The sequence below is a fragment of the Rhinopithecus bieti genome, unplaced genomic scaffold, assembly GCF_001698545.2.
Source record: "Rhinopithecus bieti isolate Rb0 unplaced genomic scaffold, ASM169854v2 scaffold_40077, whole genome shotgun sequence".
Taxonomy (NCBI): domain Eukaryota; kingdom Metazoa; phylum Chordata; class Mammalia; order Primates; family Cercopithecidae; genus Rhinopithecus; species Rhinopithecus bieti.
Genome location: NW_016816716.1, coordinates 542965 through 564914, shown reverse-complemented (window position 1 = coordinate 564914; position 21950 = coordinate 542965). Strand labels below are relative to the sequence as shown.

Below are 21950 nucleotides of genomic sequence, written 5' to 3'. Positions count from 1 at the left end.
TCCACTGAGAGCAAACTACAAGGAAAAAGAAAGGTAAGGGGAGGAGGGGAAGGAAGGAGAAGACTGGGAAAAGGGAATAGGGGAGGCATATGGGGGAAAGAATGCAAATATATCAAGATTTCAGACACTGGGGAAAAAGAAAAATCCCCACAATAAATCACAAAAGAAAAATGAGGTTACATACAAAGGTTCTCGAATCAAAGTCACATCTAATGTTTCAAAGTAACTAACCATGGAAAACAGAAAACACTGTCAAAATACAAACACAATTCTGGAAAAAAATTTCTACCCCAGAATTCTATACCCAATAAAACTGCTAATCTATTATGAGGGTTATTTATTTAAAGACATTTTCAAGGCCAAGCAGTGGTTCATGCCTGTAATTCCAGCACTCTGGGAGGCCGAGGAAGGAAGACAGCTTGAGTTCGAGACCATCCTGGGCAACATAGCAAGACCCCGTCCTCTACAAAATAATTTGAAAACGAGCCAGGCATGGTGGCACACGCCTGTAGTGCCAGTTACTCAGGAGGCTAAGGTAGGAGAATCACTTGAGTCCAGTTGTTCAAGACTGCAGCAAGCTATGATAGCACCATTTACTCCAGCCAGGGAAACAGAACAAGACCCTGTCTGAAAAAAGACAAAGGCATATTCAGGCACACAAACACCACAAAGCTTAAGAAATAGTTAAAAACTACTAAGAAAGAATTATTATCTCAGGAAGACTTAGAATATATACTCTACCAAAATAAGAGTGGGAACGCGAAAAATAAAAAGATAAAATCCCAGAAACAGAGAATCAGAATCAGGCATTCACAAAACAATGGCAACAGTCCTGTGAAGCAGGCCTCAAGTATAACCACTCCAGATTAAAGCAAGAGTATGGCTAGATAGCTAACTCAAAAAAAAAGGTGGGGGAGGAGAGGGAAAGAACTGAGTGATCAACTGATGTATTTAATTATGTTCAGAGAAGATTCACAGTGAACCATCAATGAGGCGGTTATTAACTCTGGGGAAAACAAATTTGCTCAAGAACAATAATATAATCATACTGTTACTCAGCTGAAGATAATCAAAAAAAAAAAAAAAACTGAAAAAAATGTTACCTTTATATAGCAAATTTCCTTAATAATAGATAAAAGATTCCAGAAACATACATACTACAAAGGCAAAAGGTCTTATAATATTCTGATTGAAATCAGAATTCAAAAACGTAACTGCCTGATTAGAAATGGTTGGAAAACTCATCAACAGCTAAGAAGTCAGCTATATCTTCAAGGAACAGCACTTGGAAGTACTGTTGGTTAAAAACCCAGGGCTATCTTCTAATGTCTGCCTCGGTCTCTGATTCAAGAACAAAGACAATTTATAAGACCAAAAGCACACAACTCAACAGCATGTATCATTAATCTATGCAAATACATATTCCAGAATTAGCATCCACCACCTCAGCTATAAACATCCAGCTTGAAGGGAATGTGAATCTCAAGGGGGAAAGGGCCCACAAAGAGAATCAGTTCTACCACTTCTATTACCACTGCCACCTCTGTAGAGAATCACTTCTCCAGTGAATTGCTGACTTACAGAAATGTACCACAGCCTCAGGTACGCTGAGGTACAATGTGGGACTACAGATAAGATTGAATATCCCTAAACTGTAACTTTAAGAAGTAAAATGATCTAAGCTTTAAAGATTAACCCAAACACAGCATCATTATTTACTAGAGCCAAAAGGTAGAAACAACCCAAATGTCCAACAACAGATAAATGGCTAAACAAAATGCTGCATACACATAACAATAAAATAATAATTATTCACCCTTAAAAAGGGTGGAGAAAGATACATTCTGCAATATGAATGAACCTTGAAGACATTATTTTGAATGAGATAAGCTAGACACAAAATAAATATTGTTATGATTCCACTTACAAGAGGTACCTAAAAAGCAGTTAGATTCACAAGAGACAGAAAGTAGAATGGTGGGTGCCAGGGCTGGGAGGAAGGAGAATAAGGACTTACTGCTTAACGGGTACAGAAGTTCAATTGGAGAAGATGAAAGAGTTCTAGAGATGGATGATGGTGACAAATGCACAACAATGTGAACATAATTAATCCCAACGAACTGTATACTTAAAATGGTTAAGATAAAAATGTTTACTTTATGTGTATTTACTACAGTAAGAAAAAAGATTCGCAGCAGTAGCGCCAAACCAGTCACACACACACACACACACACACGCACACACACGCCACAGTATTTAACACATTTGAGATTAAACAGCATCTACTAATACATACCCATAAATACTTCTACCATTACTGCTATTTTGTAAAAGTGTTCCACCAAAGAAATGTAGAGATTTCATAGTATCATGATTGCTTCAAAAATTTCAGAGATAGAAAAAACTTTCCAAATTCATGTAGATTAGAGGTATTCACACTTAGAAATTCACCAGAGATGTCCTGGGACTATTCTGGGGAATGAAGGCAGACAACGCTACAAAGCTCTCTACCACCTCACAAACATGTCAGTCAGAGAAGGTCCTCCTTTATCTTTTTAGCCTATCAGTCTTGTAGATGAGACTTTATTTAAAGAAAGTAGTGCAAAGCTCGCTTCTCTCCCCTCCCAATTCATTACATAAAATAGTGTATGCCGCTATTCTAATTCAATGCCTAAATTGAGATCAGAATTAAGTGATAAAGTCAAGGTCACAGAGATAACGACAATGCAAGGATAGAAATCCAGACTCCTAAATTTCTACCCATTGCTATTTCTTTTAAAAAACAAATTTTTATTGTATTTTTTAATAGAGACAGAGTCTCTACTCTCACACAGGCTGGAGTGCAGTGGCACACTGTTGCCTCAACCTCCAGGGCTCAATTGACCCTCCTACTTCGGACTCCCAAGTGGCTGGGGGGACCACAGGCGCATGCCATCACACATGGCTAATTTTTTCTATTTTTGTAGAAATGGGGTTTCGCCATGTTGCCCAGCCTAGTCTCGAACTTCTGGGCTCAAGCAATCCTCCTGCCTCGGCCTCCCTAAGTGTTGGGATTGCAGGTGTGAGCAACTGTGCCCGGCCTCGTCATTAATTCTAAGACAGCAACGTTTAAAAGACAGAGTTCTCACAATTTAACCAACAGAAGAAGAAATTCTAAGTTTTAAGATAAAGTTCTACTGAGAAGGCTCATCAAGAAATATGAGGAATATTAGTTATTAACTAGGGACTTTGAAACCTCTTTAAACTACTCCTAGATGTTCTATAGCACAATTGAGTGTCTGTTCCAATGCAATAAACAAAGATAAGGGAGATCCTAGAGATCCTTTTGGTCTAAAGAGAGCCCTTTAAACTTAAAACATGTGATTCCAAAATGCTTAAGCCCCAAAATGTTATCTGCATTCATCACTATTTATTTCCAGTGTTAACTTTTAAGCTAGTGTTTCTTCTTGACAATTGTGATATGTTATGAAGATAAAAGGGCTGTTCTTTCAGAATAACAATTGTACTGAATACATTCTAAATGATTCAGTACACTGAGAGCACTCAACCATAACTCACCATCATGAAAACACAGAATATTTACCAGAATATCTACTTCTGTTTGTCAAATTCATATACACAACATGATTTTGACACAAGCCGGCCATACTTATAAGAATATCCCTATATCAAAAAGACTTATAGTGTCTAGTAGAATCCAAACCTGATGAAAATTTAAAAGGTAGCCACACATTTTTCCTTTGCTCTTTCTTTGTACCCTTTGGCTATCCAGTTTAATCTTTCATTTTAAAAGCCAAGGGGCAAAATGTTAGTGGGTACAAGAGTCTCTATTATAATATGCATTTTCTGTCAGAAATATTTATAATTTTAATCAATGATAATTAAAAATCAAGGTTTCCTGTTCAGGTCGTCTCCTCATCCTTCAAGAACCCCCTCAAAATTCTTTTTTTAAGGAAATAAGCAATAAACAAACTAAAAGAATTAAATTTCCAAATGCCTAAGAGTAGATAAAATGTATCACAAAGAAAACTAATTGATTTCAAGAGAAGGAACTCTAGTTTACAAGACTGATCAGCTAACTGCATAGAATGCAGGACCTTGTATAGACCTTACTTCAAACTATTAAAAATAAAAAAACTAATGAGGTCATCTGCTTATTTGATGATATTAAAGAATTATTTATTCTACTAGATGTAGCAATGGTACTATGATTATGTCTTTAAAAAGCAGCTCTTGTCTTTTATAAATGCATACTAAAATATTTATAGATTGCATAACATCTGAGATTTGGTTAAAACTAAGGGGTTGGAGGAAAAGATAAAACAACACTGGCCATGCTATTAACTGCTGAAGCTGTTAAAGCTGATTGACAGTAAAGACAGATTCATCTACCACTTTACTTTTACTTTTGCAATTTTCCATAATAAAAGGTTTAAAAATAAACAGAGAAAAAAAACTATAACCTGTAACAGATGGTAGGAGGCAGACATGCAGTGAATATGAGAGATAAACCATGGTCCCAATAGAACCCTGGATCAGAGAGAATTCATGGTCAGAAGAAATGAAGGCCTAGAAACCGGAGTTAATTAAACTTCTTTCTGTAAGGAAGGTCTAGGCCAGGCACTTTGGGAGGCCGAGGAGGGAGGATCCCTTGAGTCTAGGAGTTCAAGACCAGCCTGGGCAATATAGTGAGACTCTACCACTTAAAAAAAAAAAAAAAGAAAATCTAGTCAGTTCCACTTTTCCTCTTTACTCTTCCCCTAAAATAAAAAGGGGACACATTTTCAAAGAAAACAAACATATCTGGAGAGAACCAGCCTTCCTAAGGTGAATGTTGGCTCTACTAATTCTAGCATTGGTAATATTCCTGGCCTAAGAGCTAGCTCTCAAAATACTCACAGAAAAGTAAAGCCAAGCCCACCAGGTGATGATCCATAACCAAAGCTCCCATTCAAGAAACAATCAAGAACAAGACATGAAAAACAAAAAAAATTATAAGATGTGAAAAAAACTAATGAGAAAGAAAAGGGTCAGAAAAACTGACCCTTGAGGAAATCGATAATTGAACAACAGAAAAGAATTTTTAAATTCCCTATTTAATTTAATTTATTCCAGAATAAATTAAGAATAGAATCCTAAGAAAATGCCACAATCAACTCTTGGAAATTAAAACTGATTGCCAAGATTCCATAGAGGGGATGGAAAATAAAGAAAATCTCCCAGGATACAGAGTAAGAAAACAATGAGACGGAACACATTTTTTTAAAGTCTAAGATACAGGGGATACAGACAGTCTAGCATCCTAGTAACACAAGTTTCAGGAGAAAGTGATAGGAAAAACATGAAGGAATGTACCAAAAGGAAAGCAGCAGCAATCTTCCCAAAAAAAGAGATACATGAATCTTTAAAAGGGTTAATCTGATACATGGGAAGATGATGCAATTTGAGGCTTATCCTCATATAATTACAGAATATCAAGAATAAAGAAAACATGCTAAAAGCTTCCAGTGAGAGAGAGAAATAGGTAATCTATAAATAACATCTCTGCTACAATTAAACACATCTACACATGGTTCCCAAAACTTCTCTTGTACATATGCGCTCACCAGAATGCCACTGTCTCTTGTCTTCACTTAACCTTCCCTGCCTGGCTTTTGAAACGCAGTAAAATCTTGTTCTTCTGGGAAACATTTCATCACGCAGGTTATCTAAAATGATTTCCTCTCGTGCACCTTTAATCTGACATTCACTCCATATTACCTTATGCCTTACTAAAATTACCACAGCCAATTGTCACTTCTTGGAATTTTATTTAAACTGTTGGTTCTCAGAAAAAAAGAACACTTTAATCTTGCAAAGGATCCTGCAATCCAGGAGATATCAAATGCCAAGGAGATCTGAAACCAGATCCTGTGACATATCTTAACTTCATTAGGTTGCTTATTTCATCTTATCTTTTCCTAAATTCATGAACAAGTTTTATAATCACATCCGTAATTATTAAAGTTCAAGGAAATTTTAGGAGAAAAAAACATATAAATGGTAAGAGATATCTTATTTCAAAACTCCCACAAACTACAAGTTATGTTTTTCTAATTGCAAGTACTCATCCTAAACAGAAACTAACAATGGCTTTTAGTGCTGATGGATGGCAAACAACTCAGAGGAAGAGTACAAAAGAATACCTTTTGGGGCCGGGCGCGGTGGCTCAAGCCTGTAATCCCAGCACTTTGGGAGGCCGAGACGGGCAGATCACGAGGTCAGGAGATCGAGACCATCCTGGCTAACACGGTGAAACCCCGTCTCTACTAAAATAAAAAAAAACTAGCCGGGCGAGGTGGCGGGCGCCTGTAGTCCCAGCTACTCCGGAGGCTGAGGCAGGAGAATGGCGTAAACTCGCGGGCAGAGCTTGCAGTGAGCTGAGATCCGGCCACTGCACTCCAGCCCAGGCGACAGAGCAAGACTCCGTCTCAAAAAAAAAAAAAAAAAAAAAAAATACCTTTTGGAAGGGGCTGGGAAGGTAGAGGAGATAATGCTGTTGTAAGTAATAAAACAGTTCTCTCTGACCAGTAACAACGCTAGCAGTTACCTATTCCTAACCCAGAACAATTGACCTGTACAATAAAAAACTTCCAACAAAGTCTGGGTCTCAAATTTTTACATACCAGAATCAAGCTCTAAAGATTCTACCATAAGGTAAAAATACCTACCACCATGTCCTTTCAAACTTTAAATACTTGCTGAGATGAAACAAAGGATGAGAAACCTAGCTGGCTATAGGTTTATTATAAAACATTAGTTAAGAACAAAACAAAACAAAACAAAACAAAACCTGAACTCAACTTTGGAAGACAGTTTTTTTCCACCCTGTGTTTACTATTGTTTAAAAAATTTTGCTCCATGAATTCCACATACATAAAGAGACTGCAGAGGGAAGACAGTACAAATAGATGAATGTTTTTCCAGTTCTAATTTAAGTCAGGTTGTCTTTCTCCTTCTCCAAAAGGCTTTGGAAAAGAAAGATCTGGTAAGTTTGGTGATTACTGCTACATCCTTTCCTTCTTAGACTTCAAACATATGGTTCAGCTAGTAACTATAGTAACAGAAATGAGCTACGTTAAATAATTAGTTTTGCACTAGCTTTCACTACAAATTCTAAGAAATAAGGAAGGAGGTTCTTTTAAGAATTGTTTCCTTGTTGCCGAAATTCTGACTAATTAATAAGTACTAAGTTTCCTTCCTCAAGAGAGCCCCTACTTGATGTTTCAGAGAAGGTAAAAAGGGTGGGACTCTAGGCTGAGCTCTGACAAGAAGTATAAAATTATGAACACTAATCTAATAAAATTGATAGATAATTGAGAAAAATAAATTGTTACTACACTTTTATTTAAAATATCTTTCATTCCCTCTAAGGCTACAAGTAAAAGTATAAGTATACATATACATACACACACCCCACTCCCTTCTAGACATTGCTGTTTTAAAAATATTTTAAGCATCTCTTTTGCAAGACACTACCTTCTACCAATTTGTTACTGTTTGTAAATACAATGCATACCAAATTCTGAAAGAAGAGAAAATAGCAATAAAAGTGCTTCTTTGGGAAGAATAAAAGTATTTTAAGCTTAATAAGGTCTAGATGCAAATTGTTGAGAAATTTTTTTTTTTTTAAGTAATGTATCTGTCAGCTTTTTAGTCATACCTTACACCACTTGCTTTATAGTTCTCAATATTGAAACTGGCTCAAAATTACTTTTATGGACATAGTTATAAAAGTACAGCCACTGGCCTTCATTTTCATGATAGGTTAGGATGGGAAATAAGAAGAGATTTTTTAATATTTCACATCAGTTAGATTCAACTGAAGGCTAATGTAAAATAGTGTTCTGAAGGTATTGTTTTATATTAACTAAGATGCTCTCATAATATTTTCACTAAGATGCTACAATATTATTTCTATTGTTTAATTTAAAAATCCAGTCAATGAAATAACCACTGATATCTGTAACTCACATGTACACAATTCTTTCAATTTACATGGAAATCTTGCAGAAATCTAGCTTATTAAGATGGGTCTCTATTTTGTCACTAAGTGGTGAAGATTTGTACAGTTGGACAGAGGACAGTTAAATTTCCTAGACGTAACTTGCAATTTAACTGCAACTCCAGAAGGAAAAGAATAAACAATACTCCCAGAGAGTTCAGTCAGAGAAATTACACTGACATCTCATAATTGGAAAAATTCATAAAATACAATAACTTTAAAATATTTGCTTGAGTTGAGCCTTTTATTTGATTACCAAGAATACTCACATGTGTGGGTTTTGAACTCCTGTAGGATTGGGATTCAGAGTAAACCTTGCTGTAGATTTGAAAGGTGGATTTGCAAAATTCAACTTCAGTGCTTTGCGTTTACCTGAGAAATAACAAATAAAAAGTAAAAGTTTCAAGTACTACAAAACAGGTACTATTCTGAGGGCATAAGAAAGTCACACCAAAAGGCAAGAGAACTTGCTTTAACAAACAGTTAATATAGGACAATATTTTGAAAGGCAATGAGGAATTTCTCAGAACTAAGAAAAAATAAAGTTGTTACTAACTACAAATCATTTACTAGGCCATGATACAATAGATAGAATGCTTAACACTTCAAGTTTCCATTATTCAGGGAAGTTAATACTTTTGCAAATGAAAATACTATTATAAAAATCAATTATCTCAGCAGATATACTGAAAAATTCTAAAAATATTACCATCTATCCAGTGTTATACTTAACGTCCTCAGTTTAATAAATATCATTTTCCTTCATTTTAATTAATAAAACTGTTAACAGAGTGAAGAATCTGAAAATTGCTAAAACATCATGGTAGAGTAAACTTCAAGTTAGTAACACAAGTATTCTAAATAATTATTTCCACGAAGCTGTTTCCTTGGGGTAGGAAGGGAAGAGGTACCAACGTTTTTTATTACCCAAGTAAAACAACCATTGTAGAAGAGCAGAAAATGCAAAAAAAGATCAAATATATTAAAAATGTTACATATACATCTATACAATACATAAGGTTAAAATTTTACATAAACTTATCAATCCAAGTACCTCAAAATAATCAGTTTACTTTCTATTGCAGACTTTTTTCTATACATAGATACGGACACGTATTTTTTCACTACAATTGAAATCAGATCATGAAACTACTTTGTAAAATGCTTTATTCACTGACATTTCTTTCTATATCAGTAAGTCTTACAGAATCATTTCTTTAGGACTTACAAGGATACTTTGTAACAGAATTCAATTTTTTAAGCATTTGCAGCATATCTTGGTTTCACATTCACCTTAGGGACACTTTTTCCTGCACTCACTCTCTAGAGTTTATTATACAGTTAACTAACTACTCAAAAAACATCTCTGCAATCCAAACACTTTCTGACCTCAGTGGATGAGGATTTAATAGAGGGTTCAAACTGTAAACGTGAGACCTGAAAATCTGACAGAGCCACACTGGATGGAGAAGATGGCAAAGAGACAAGAGCACAGAGCTCCTTGCCATGGCTCCTAGATGAGCTTTCAAAGACGAGCCTCCTTTCTACCAGATCATGTGAATTCCCGTGAAGACCAGACACATCCATTTTCAGAAATAAGGATAGTACAGTATGACTTTTCCACATAATGTAGAGGAAGGACATTCAAACATGTGCAAAGGGTACACTGGGAAAAATAGCAGATATGACTGTATTTAAAAACAAAAAAAAACAAAACAAAACCCTCAGTATATTACCAAAAAAAACCAAAACTAAAAAAATGAAACCTTGGGAAAATTCTTGCAATACAAAAATAAGTAGCTCTAAATTATACAAAGACATCATACAAACCAAGAAAAACAGAAAAAAAGTGACAAGAATATGAGCAGTAAAGACAAATTAAGAGAAAAAATATAAAAAGGCACTAACACCAAAAACATTTTAAGCTTTTGTTCATGCGAAAATGGCAAAGTCTGAAGGTTTTATATTATATATACATAATGATAACATGATGATCAGAATGGCTAGGCAAAATAATCACTATTAAGATATATTGCTGGTAGAAAAACTTTCTGTGAAAGGTTCAGCAATACACAACAAAAGGTATTTTTGGTAAATATGCTGTTTTACTTCTTGAAAACTTTTCTTTAGAAAATATTTAAATACAGAGGATTACTCCCAAGTCTTAAAACCAACTGGAATTTACCCTGGGTAATACTCAGTTTTACCCATGCCTGATTTAAATGATTTTGGTAATGGAATTCAGGATTTTTGAGCTGATAATATTTAGGTGAGATTTACATTTGAGTTAATACTGTAATGAGTCAAAATTTTGGAGGCACTGGGGTAGGGTAAATGTATTTTGCACATGGGAAGGATATGAATATTTGGGGCCCAGAAAGCAGACTGTAGTGGGCTGAATGGTGGTCCCCAAAGATACTAAGCTCCTAATCTCTGGAACCTGAACCTGTGAATTACCTTAATATGGCAAATTGTTTACAGAAAAGATTAAGTTAAGGAACTCTGCTATCATAAGTTGAAGAAACTCAATCTTTACAAACTCCTCAAATCAAAAACTGAGCATATGTCATGTAGTTTGTGTTTGAAGCCATCTGGCACATCATCCATTATCTCCATGTGAAGAAAAATGAAAATAAGACTCAGATAAAATGCAAGACAAGGACAGAACAAAGAACTATTGTGAAAACTATAGAAAGAAAAACAAAAATTGGTCCTTTCTTCAAAAGCCCAATTTGACAGAATAGTAGCTAACCTTACCAGATAAACAATAAAATATATTATAACAATTAAAACTTAAGCTGTTTTCTTGAACATAAATATTTATACTGAATACACAGAGATTCTTTTTCAGCATTGCATTCACATTTAAATAAAACTAAATTGAAAGCTTTAAAGGCCATTAACTTCATAAATGTACACCATGATTAACAGAATGTGATTTAAGTTACATAAATTAGATTTAAACACATTCTACACTTCAGAGACATCTGCAATTATCTTGAAAAAGTCCAAATTTATATTCTGATCATTTACTAACAAAATACACTAAACAATTCTGTAAGTTTCGAAGGCTTTCCAAGTAAAGATCACTCAGAGCCTAAAACAAGTGCCAAGGAGATTGGCACATGATCAAGTTACACTGCTGGGTCTCATCTGTGTACCCCAACTCTTCAAATACTGGTCAGTTTAAGATAAACTTCTAAGGCAGTTTTGAGGAGGAAAAGGAAGGCCCCAAAATGTCAACCGATGGTGAGATTCAAGAAAAGTAGAAAAATAGCTTTTACAATACTCAGGAGAAGCTATTTCTGGCTATCTGGAGGCATCTTCTCTCCCATTCACTTTCTCTAAGTACCAGAGCCTCTACTGGGGTGGGGTCCTTCTCTCCTTTACTTCTTTTTCAAGGGTCCCTCAAAAAAATCAAACTGAATGGCAATCTATCACCATGTATTCAGATACTTTTAATGACAAAAAATTACAAGCAAATAGGACATTAATATCAATTTTTTTTTCAAAAACCTGAAACAACTTTCACAGGGAGAAAGGAGGGAAGTGATACTATAAAGGACCTGTGAAGATTTTTAGATGCTAACAAAGATTGAAATATCTGTACAACAGGGTTTAAAATAACTGATCAAAAACATTATGAATTTGTGATTATAATAACCCCTTTGGTGGGACTGTCATATAATCAATTTCTAACCAGTCAACACAGATAAACATCGTCCCTTTGACAACAGCAGGAAAGAAACGAGGCATCAAACATCCTAAAATATCTATACAGAAGGGGTCTCCTGCGAGGGATTCTCTGTATACCTTAAACCTTAGATCTGTGCCTGATACAGAAAACACTTTCAAATGTTTATTGATTTGGGAATAAAGTTGACATGGACAGCCTCAGACAACTTAAGTCTATATGATTATTGGCTGGAGTAAATCTTTGTTGTTTGCAAACAAGGACCCTGACTTAGGAAAACAGTACCTGTCCTCATCACACTTCCAAAGCACTGTTCTACCCCTCAAAGCAATACTGCCTACCTTTTTTCATGCCATGGCTTGTTTGGAAAATAAGAACACTTGTTCAACATGCTGGGAAAATTAGAACCGCAGCTGGCCCAGAGGCTAGCCTAGGCATTGAGCAGTCCTGTCCCCACTCAGTCACTCCAAGGCTGAGGGGAACAAGCTGTCAGAATCATCCTTGAAATTCTGGTTTCAAAACTCTGCCTTAAGAGAACAGCCAGCACCATTCAAACAAGCTTTCCAAAGCATCTGCACAGTGTCTTCCTCAAACTTCTCATGAGAAAAGCACTCCCAAACACGGAATCATCAAGAATATTAAGAACTATAATCCTGTAGAAAGGGACTTGGTCAAGTGTATCCACACTCACTGAGGCCTAGGAATATCCTTTGTCTAACTGTGAGCAACTCACTGACTCACAGAATATTGAAGTTGGAGGGAAGACACTTTCTAGGTTTATTTAGCTTTAAAAACAAGATGATAAAGAGCCCTAAACATTCTCCCTCCACCAACTTCTCAAGCAATACAACCCTTTTTTTTAACATCGCTTTCCACATCCAGCTAAGCTGAGCATAGTTTGGTTTGATCTTGGCCAAAAACCCCAACAGGGCAGTTGAGAGTTCACTACTCAATACAAAATCTATGGAATCTCTGCAATCTAGGTTACCAAAAACATCCCTCCTTCACCTTTTACAGAACAGCAAAAGGTGTCAGTTCCTCTACTAACAATCAGCATTATTTAGCTTCCAAAAACATCAGTCTGGCCCTCAGGGAGAAACACTATTTACACTGGGCTCACCTTACCATCCTCTCTCATCCTCAAGTCTGTTTCCATCAAATTGTAAACAATTTTCTGCTTTAAAATTTTAACTACCTTGATTCATCTTTGAACTCTGCAAATCACCTATAACAGTACCTCAGACAAAATAGCAGTTCCACAAATATATATTAAATTACAAATATTAGTAGATTGTTTGTCTTATCAACATTTCACTGCTCCCCCATCCCCCATCTAATGGGCTTGTTTTGTTTCATTATATCATAGGAAAGCAAGATTCTGTTACCTGTATGGTCAGAATCAGAGAACTAGAATCACTCGAATCCTCCCGCCCAGCCTGTAAGAATGGAGACCATCTCTACAACATTTTAGCCAATCCGCCTATCTTCAACACCACTGATATCACCATATTCGAGAGCCCTTGTTTAACATCTGTTGTAGTAATAGCAAAGTACTTTATTGTTCATGGTAATGAAGATCACTGAAGGACCTACAATAGTTGCCTCTAGAGTATAGCCTTTTCGATATAATGATGAGTTCACTGTGGGTTATTTGGTAGATTGTCACAAAAATAATCACCAAGGAATCACAGCTCCCTGAGTCCATACTCATCTGCAAAGGGACCTTGCTCCTCCTTCCATAAACAGGTAAAGTCTATTTCTCTACCTTGTGAATCTGGGCTGGCCCTGGGGCTTGATGCAACCACAATATTATAGCAGAAGGAATACTGTATGACTTCCAAATCTAAGCCCTTTATGAGGCCTTGCAGCTTCCACTTTCACCCTCCTGGAAAGCTACCCTGAGTTTAAATGTGAAGCAGCTCAGTCTATTCTCTTTGATGAAAGACCACGTAGAACAAAAGGCCCAGCAGTCCCAGTCATCCTAACAGACCTACTAAATACATATAAGCGAGCTCAGGTGAGACAGAACCAGCATTCAACTAATGAAAATAATTATAAAAATTAAATAGTTGCTCTTTTAAGCCAACTACTCACATGCAAAAGGAGCCAGGAAGGAATAATCAAAAAGCAATCTGAATCAATCCCTTTTAGGGAATACCCACTGACACTACAGGGTATTCCCTCAAACCAACCACACCAAAAAGGAAACTGGAACTGCAGTGTACAAGCCATTCACAGAATACCTTTAAGAATATTGGTATTTGACCTGCAAGTATTCAGAATATCACATCGCAGAGAGGGGAGCTGTCATTTAAATTCTCATTTCTTCCTTGGCTCTCTCTGTCACTATCTCATTTTCAAAACAGAAAGATTATCTGGAATAATTTTTTAATTATCTGTAATCACTGGTTGTGAAATGAGTAACACACAATTCCAAACTGTGCAACTTTAAAGTCAAACAATTTCAGAAATGAAGAAATAAAGTGGTAGAAAAAAACTTACTTTCATTTCTCTTTTCTCTCTAAATTACTATGGTAATGAGAGACCTAACATTTCACAAGCTCAAAAGAAAAAGACATGTTAGGTCAGGCGTAGTGTGTAGTCCCAGCACTTTGGGAGGCTGAGGCCGGTGGATCACCTGAGCTCAGGAGTTCAAGACCAGCCAGGCCAACATGGTGAAACCCCATCTCCACTAAAAATACAAAAATTAGCTGGGAGCGGTGGCAGATGCCTGTAATCCCAGCTACTCGGGAGGATGAGGCAGTAGTAATCACTTGAACCCAGGAGGCGGAGGTTGCAGAGAGCCCAGATTGCGCCATCGCACTCCAGCCTGGGTGACAAGAGTGAAACTGCATCTAAATAAATAAATAAATAGAAATAAAGAAAGAAAAAGAGATGTTACACTTGCAATATCAGGTATTCCATATATCCATGTATTAAGTGAGTTGCTATCAGCTAATATTATATTGCCCCTATCTCCCTGCCGGCAACTCTTGATACCTAAGAGTGAGCAATTACTAAAACACTCATAAAATCTCACTCAGAACTCTGAACTCTCATCTTTAAAGCACTGTTACGCATCCACACAGCTAAGCATTTTGGAAACTAGATGGTTCTGAGTTTATTTAAGAAATCAAGTAAATATCCCAACAGCAACTTTCAACACATTTTACAGTTTTGTGTGTAAAATGGATTTTTAGAAAGCCCAATATGGGCCGGGCGCGGTGGCTCAAGCCTGTAATCCCAGCACTTTGAGAGGCCGAGACGGGCGGATCACGAGGTCAGGATATCGAGACCATCTTGGCCAACACGGTGAAACCCCGTTTCTACTAAAAAAATACAAAAAACTAGCCGGGCGAGGTGGTGGGTGCCCGTAGTCCCAGCTACTCAGGAGGCTGAGGCGGGAGAATGGCGTAAACCCGGGAGGCGGAGCTTGCAGTGAGCTGAGATCCGGCCACTGCACTCCAGCCTGGGCGACAGAGCGAGACTCCGTCTCAAAAAAAAAAAAAAAAAAAAAAAAAGAAAGCCCAATGTAATACTTTACACAAGTGCAGAAATACCACAATTACAAACAAGTTACTATGCCAGGCAGTGGAGGTGAACAATAGATAAGGCAGCTGACCCCTCCACAAAGACTGTTTCGTTGGGCATTCTGCCAAAAAATTAAACAGCAATGTGAGGCCAGACATGGTGACTCACACCTACAATCCCAGCATTTTGGGAGGCCAAAGCAAAAGGACTGTTTGAGCCCATGAGTTCAAAAGCAGCCTGGGCAACATAGTGAGATCCTGTCACAAAAAAAAAAAAAAAAAAAAAAAAAAAGAAATGTAGTACAAGGAAGTTAAAGGGTAGGAATAGGGAAGAAAGTTCTTTTGCTAGATGTCAAATGATCACCACTGAAAATACTAGTAACACTGAAATACTAATAAAAATAAAAACAGGAATATTTCTGTGGTCTAGTAAACTACACATCTGTGAAACCAGGATAAAAACAATCCCCTACTTGGCAGTACTGTTGTGATAAGGATCAATATACCTTAAATATGCTACAACAGTTGGCAAACAGTAGACATGAAAAGTGGTAACTACTATGATATTAGTTACAAGTACATATTAAAACCTAATTGAGAAATTATTAAATTATTTAGAGAAGAAAACTGGAAAATGTTTGATAGCGTTTAAACCAACAAAATATATTAGCAACAAAGAATTCAGCTTTCTTTGTAGATTTGTTTAAAACCACTTTCCCATAAAAATCCTATTCCTATCCTAAACCAGGATCCTTCCTAATTGTACTAAATTAGAAACCAGAAAAAGCAATATAGACTAGCAGCGCCAACTGCCCTAGTTTTGAAGCTCAACTCTGCTACTTACTAGCTATATTATATCTCTTAGGCAAATGACTTCACCTCTCTGCCTCAGTGCCATACCTGCCAAATGGGATACCTGCCAAATGGGATACCCATAGGGGCACTGTGAGGAGTAAAGACATTACTAGGCATAACAGAGTCAGCTAGATATCAATTCCAGCTTTATTATCAATTATGATAGTTGTCTACGTTTATGATGGCCAAGTCCTAAACTAGGGTTAAAAGTAGATTACTAACAGCCATGCTTCCTAAATATTAAACATTTTCCTCATCTGACAGGCTTGGGCCTCAGAGGCTCTCCTGCCAAAGAAAAAAACAAAATAATTCACCCTCAGCATTTCTGGCCTCTGGCAAAAAATTCATAGTCCTTTTCTTGGGTAGAAAAAAAAAAATTTAACCCAGAATACCAAGGATTATGTTATTCCTCTATCAGTTCCCGAAAGGGTACTGCTTTGACAACAAAAGGCTTACCAGCTCCTATCAGATTCTTAGAACACTAGACAAAGGCAAAAGCAGCATTCTACTTGTAGAATACCTCTTACTATGGGGTCCTTGTTTGGTTAACAAAAGTCTTCAGGGAGAGTTTGAAGGCTTAAAAGCCTGAACTCACTTCCAAGCTGTTCATCTAACAAGGAAAAGAAAAATTTAACTCATTTCAGTTATAATAAAATAAGGGGTTTATGAAGCTTCATGGAATGAGGCTCCCAAAACACCCTATATTCCTTTTAAACCTATTAACAGAAACTCACAACTGATTCATCCATTCTCTGATTCAGCTAACCACCAATGCCATTGATTATAATAGTCCCTCTCTGATCTCCAGTTATTTCACATCAGTTAAGCACAGTGCCATCATTATGGGATTCTACAGCCAGCCACACCTTTGAGCTATCACTTAAAGCCAATAACAGCATCACTTTCTATCAGACTCTGAGCCAGATGTCTACTACCAACAAGCAAATATATAATTCCACACGCTAAACTGAAAATCTCTCTGGCCAAGTCATGATTAGTACAACCCCATAAAAATTACCCAGGGAGCCACTAACCCAAGAAGGCCCTACTGTAGTTTAAATTGCTGCGAAATTTAACAACATTTTAATCACCAACAAAATATAAAAAGCTTATCCAAAATAACCCCTAAACCTCAACTCCATGTTCCAATGATTTTGCAAGTAGACTTCATGGGAACCTAAGAGTTGGAATTCCACAATTACAAAACTACTCTGAGAAGGTTCCAAATGGATACCCAAAAGGAGGTAGCTAGTTATCTCCACCTTTGGTTCAAGGGAGAAGAGAATGTATTAATAGTTCTCTGAATCCTTAATTTGTCCCTAGCTCATTTAAAGAGTTCTCTTATACCATCATCCTTCACAGTCCTTAATAAGAACAGCCTAATCTGCTATATACCCGCACTGATTCCATTCACACAGAAGCACTACTGCTATACATGTGCTGAGAGTTCTAGCCAGGAAGAGGAAACATTTGTAAAATATCAAGAGTTAGTAAAGGTACTCAGCATTTTATCCAGGTGCTCAGACCATTTTTTAATCCATGTGATGCCTAAAACTCTGGCAAAATCCAAAGGGCATTTGTGTTTTTAAGCCTCGAACTTGTGAATGTATCAACAGAAATCGCATGAAGACAAGTGAGACACAAACCCAAACTGATCAACCCCAACAAAATTTTCTATGTACAGCAGTCAACAGTGGTCTCTTACTTCATGATACACAGGCCACTTTGATAAGCTCTGCCTCCTAATCAAACTCAATATTCTAACTAAGCTCCTCATGAGCACCCCAGTTTCAAGTTACTGTCTCACAATGTACCAAGAACAAGATACTCGGATTTCTGGAAAACCATCCACATAACTGATGCTTATTTTTTTGGTAGTGATCTTACTAATGGAACAAGGAATATAACATGCAAACTTATGAAAGCTATGCCAAGAAAAGTCATAAGGCTTGTTCTGGTTTCCATCTATATCCCAGAGCCCACAGAGTGGCTTCTAGTCTGACCTCACTGTACAGACAGAGACATGTATCAGATACTCTTTGAAGAACAGCTTGCTTGAACCCTAGCAAGGAACCAAGTGCCCACAGGTCTCACATCACATTTATTTTTCCTGCTTGGTAAATGCCACGACAGCCTATCATCACCCTATTTTAACAACTTTTCACCACCCGTAAGTGAAATAAAAACATTAACCATATTTTATAACTATAACATCAACATTTTTCCAATCAGTGCTTCCAAACCTTTTTTATGTGTGCATATGAAAAAAAAATGTGTACAACACAATGAAAGAAATATAAGGCTGTTCTTGACTCAAGGACAATGACACAGAGCTCTAGTGAGTGGCCACAGGGCTAAGGGGATCCATATTTCAGCTGACAGGTCAAGTACTCACAACAGCACACAAATTGAGGAGCTACCAAATGTGGTATTGAGAAATACATACTTTTGGTTTTGTCCCCATGTCCTGGCACACAACTGCTTACATTCTTGGAATTTCCAAGGTGATGTATTTTTTGGATGCTAATGAGTTGACTGATGACTGGCAGTACCTAGCAGCTTCAGAAAGACCAGCAAATTAATTAACCCCAAAGGAGGGTTGTGGGAACCCTAACTGGGAGCTGGACGGTCAGAAGTTCTGAAGGCCCAGACTTAACAACTGATATCTGAAGTGGGGGCAATCTTGTGGGACTGAGCCCTCAACCTGTGGGATCTGACACTATCTCCAGGTAAACAGTGTGAGAATTGAACTGGAGGACACCCAGCTGGTATCTGCTGCAGAAGTGATTGCGTATTTGCTGGTGGGGAAAAATCCCCCATATTTGGTCACAAAGTCTTCTATGCTGATTGTTGTTGTATGGTGTGAAAGCAGAGGAAAAAAGTTTGAGTTTTTTCCTTACATCAAAACAATCAGATGACTTCTCCTTCTTGGCAAGTTTATAACATTGTAAGTAATAATGTTATTAACTATACAAGAAAGTCACACTGGTCATAAGTCTAAGTAATTAACTCTTCCTGCACTTCAATTCTATATGAACTTCATTAGCAAGTAGATTAGAATAAAGCAAGCTATAAGATGAAGACAACTTCCTAGTGTAAGTACCCATTTGCTCCAAGGAAACAAAACATGTTCATCCTTTTCACAACACAAAAACCAGCCATCCAGTAGACAACACATTATTGGGTTACCACTGTTCTTCCCAGATAGATTCAAAGCTGTGGGCCAATTGTGTGTAAGGCAGTTTTGCTACAGAAGTACCTGTAGTATAATGAAAAATATAATTGCATTTTGCCTTTGTCCCAGGTTTGGGGCACAGAGATTCTAAAACCCTTAGAATTTCCTGAGTGACAGGAGTGTCTTTTGTTACCGATAATGTGGCCCTTTCAGCCATACCTAAGTTTGTGCAAGTGTCTGGTAACTCTCCGAGGGCCCCTATATAACTTCAGGATAGGGGCTGGTCACCAGAAAAAAACAACCAAGTGAGTAGCCTGTTAAAACTTTCAGCTGCCATGCAAAGGAGAAAAGGACTAGAGACTGAGTTCAATCACCAATGGCCAATGATACAATCAATCACGCCTACCTAATAAAACCTCCATAAAAACCCGTAACAATAGGGTTTGGGGAGCTTCCAGATTGGTAAATGAATCAAGGACAGTGTGCCCGGAAAGGTCACAGAACTTCTGTGCTACCTCCCTGTCCCCTCATTCCCAATACCTTGACCTATACAAGGTCCTATCTCTTCCATTTGGCTCTTCAAACCTTTATAATAAGCCAGTAACAGTAATAAAGTTCTTTCCTGAGTTCTGTAAGACATTCTAGCAAATTATCAAACTTGATGGGGGGTGTGGCCAAGTTTGATAATGGGAATCCCCAAATCTGTAGTCATCCAAGCAGGAGTATAAGTATCCTGAACACCCTATTTGTGACTAGCCTCCTAAGTGAGGATAATCTCAAAGCACTGAGTCCTTTAACTTGTGAGATCTAATGCTAACTCCAGGTAAATAGTGTCAGAAATGAATTCAATTGTTGGATACATGATTGTTGTCAGAGAACTGGAGAATTGCTTAGTGTCAGAAAACACCCCAAGGTGTCAATACTGAAAATATAAAATAAAAATTTCCTTATTTCCATTAATATTGGTAATTGGTTTTTATAACTATCCAAATACATAAACAAGCCTAAAACAAGTAAAACAAATTCCAAGTGAATTAGAGATAAAGTGGCAAGATACGGTTTATGAATATATTTTTCTCCATCATATATCAATAGTTCATTTACAAACTGATGTGAAAATATTATCAAGGATTATCAAGTCAGATGTCCTTCAAATACCTAGCAGACTCCTGACTTCAAGAACATCCTCTAAAAGTGAAGAAAGAGCATGTAAGAGCACATCCTCCTTGCTCAGGAAAGTTAGAGAGTACCTTCCTTCCTTTCGACTCCATAGAGAATCACAGTTTTTTGTTTGTTTGTTTGTTTGTTTGTTTGTTTTCTGACAGAAGGTTTCACTCTGTTGCCCAGGCTGGAGTGCAGCGGCATGATCATGTCTTACTGCGGCTTTCACCTCTCAAGCTTAAACGACACTCCCACCGCAGCCTCCTGGGTAGCTGGGATTACAGGCCACCATGCCTAGCTAATTTTTGTATTTTTTGTAGAGAAGAGGTTTCACCATGTTGCCCAGGTTCAGTGAATTTTTTATTCCAAGCTGACTTCTCTCCACCCTCCAGGGCACGCCTGACTACCTTGTCCAACTGACCAATTACTTTATCCTCAAAGCAAACAATTCATACCACTACTTTACCTGTCATAGCTGTTTTTCACCATGATGTGTCCTTAGGAATCCAGAAAGGCAAAAGAATAATTAAGTCATATACATAATTTTGTTTATATTTTAATTTAATTAAGACCATTTAGAGAGGTCTTATAATAACCTGTTACCAGTACACGGTCCTTTTTTTTGTTTGTTTTTCTGGGTTTTTTTTTTTTTTTTGAGATTTTGTTCTTGTTGCCCAGGCTGGAGTGCAATGGCACGATCTCGGCTCACTGCAACCTCCACCTCCTGGGTTCAAGCAATTCTCCTGCCTCAGCCTCCCAAGTAGCTGAGACTATCGGTGCCCGGCACCACACCCAGCTAATTTTTGTATTTTTAGTAGAGACGGGGTTTCACCATGTTGGCCAGGCTGCTCTCCACCTCCTGACCTGAGATGATCCATCCGCCTCAGCATCCCAAAGTGCTAAGATTACAGGCATGAGCCACCATGCCTAGCCTCCATCTGCATGACTTCTGACCATTGGAAATCTGACAGAACATTCTAATGAGTCCGACAACTCAGTTCTTCTCGTAACAGCACCTGTCATTTAATAGGAACTCAAATATTCCTTCAATAAATAACGAATCGAAGCTCAAATGTCTGATTTAACATCTTGAGGACAAACAGTTTCACTAAGAGACACAATAGGGTGTTTTATCCGTATTTCCTGATGGGTCCAATCTGTTGTTTCTTTTTTTTCCTCATTAATCAAAACGTGTAACTGGATGTTATGCAGGTTCTCTGAAAAGTTACCAGAAGCTTTTAGTAGAAAATGCTAACAATAGAACTTCATCACACAAAATTAGTCAGACATCTTCTGGCTTAGAAAAGATATGTGGCATTTTAACTGCCATGAGTCATAAGACATGTGGCGATCTTTTGTATACTTCACCAACTTTCCATTTCAGTGCTGCATTACACTATGTAATCATTTTTAAGAAATGTTAGGTAACAATTCAGTCAAATTTAAATCAAAATCCAACTATGTCACTACAAAAGCAAATCACAAAGGTAG

The 21950-nt window shown here is 37.3% G+C and overlaps 1 protein-coding gene across 1 annotated transcript in view; it reads right to left on the bottom strand.

Moving 5' to 3' along the window:
• The window catches only part of MAP2K4 (mitogen-activated protein kinase kinase 4), a 102804-nt gene extending 86318 nt beyond the window's left edge, over positions 1-16486 (bottom strand). Inside the window, exons 1-2 of the mRNA XM_017855170.1 lie at positions 16438-16486; positions 8314-8416 (exon numbers count right to left, since the gene is read on the bottom strand). Coding sequence (XP_017710659.1) covers positions 8314-8416; positions 16438-16471 — 137 coding nt within the window. The 5' untranslated portion in view covers positions 16472-16486. The remainder of the gene's footprint in view (positions 1-8313; positions 8417-16437) is intronic.
• Positions 16487-21950: the final 5464 nt, after the last annotated feature.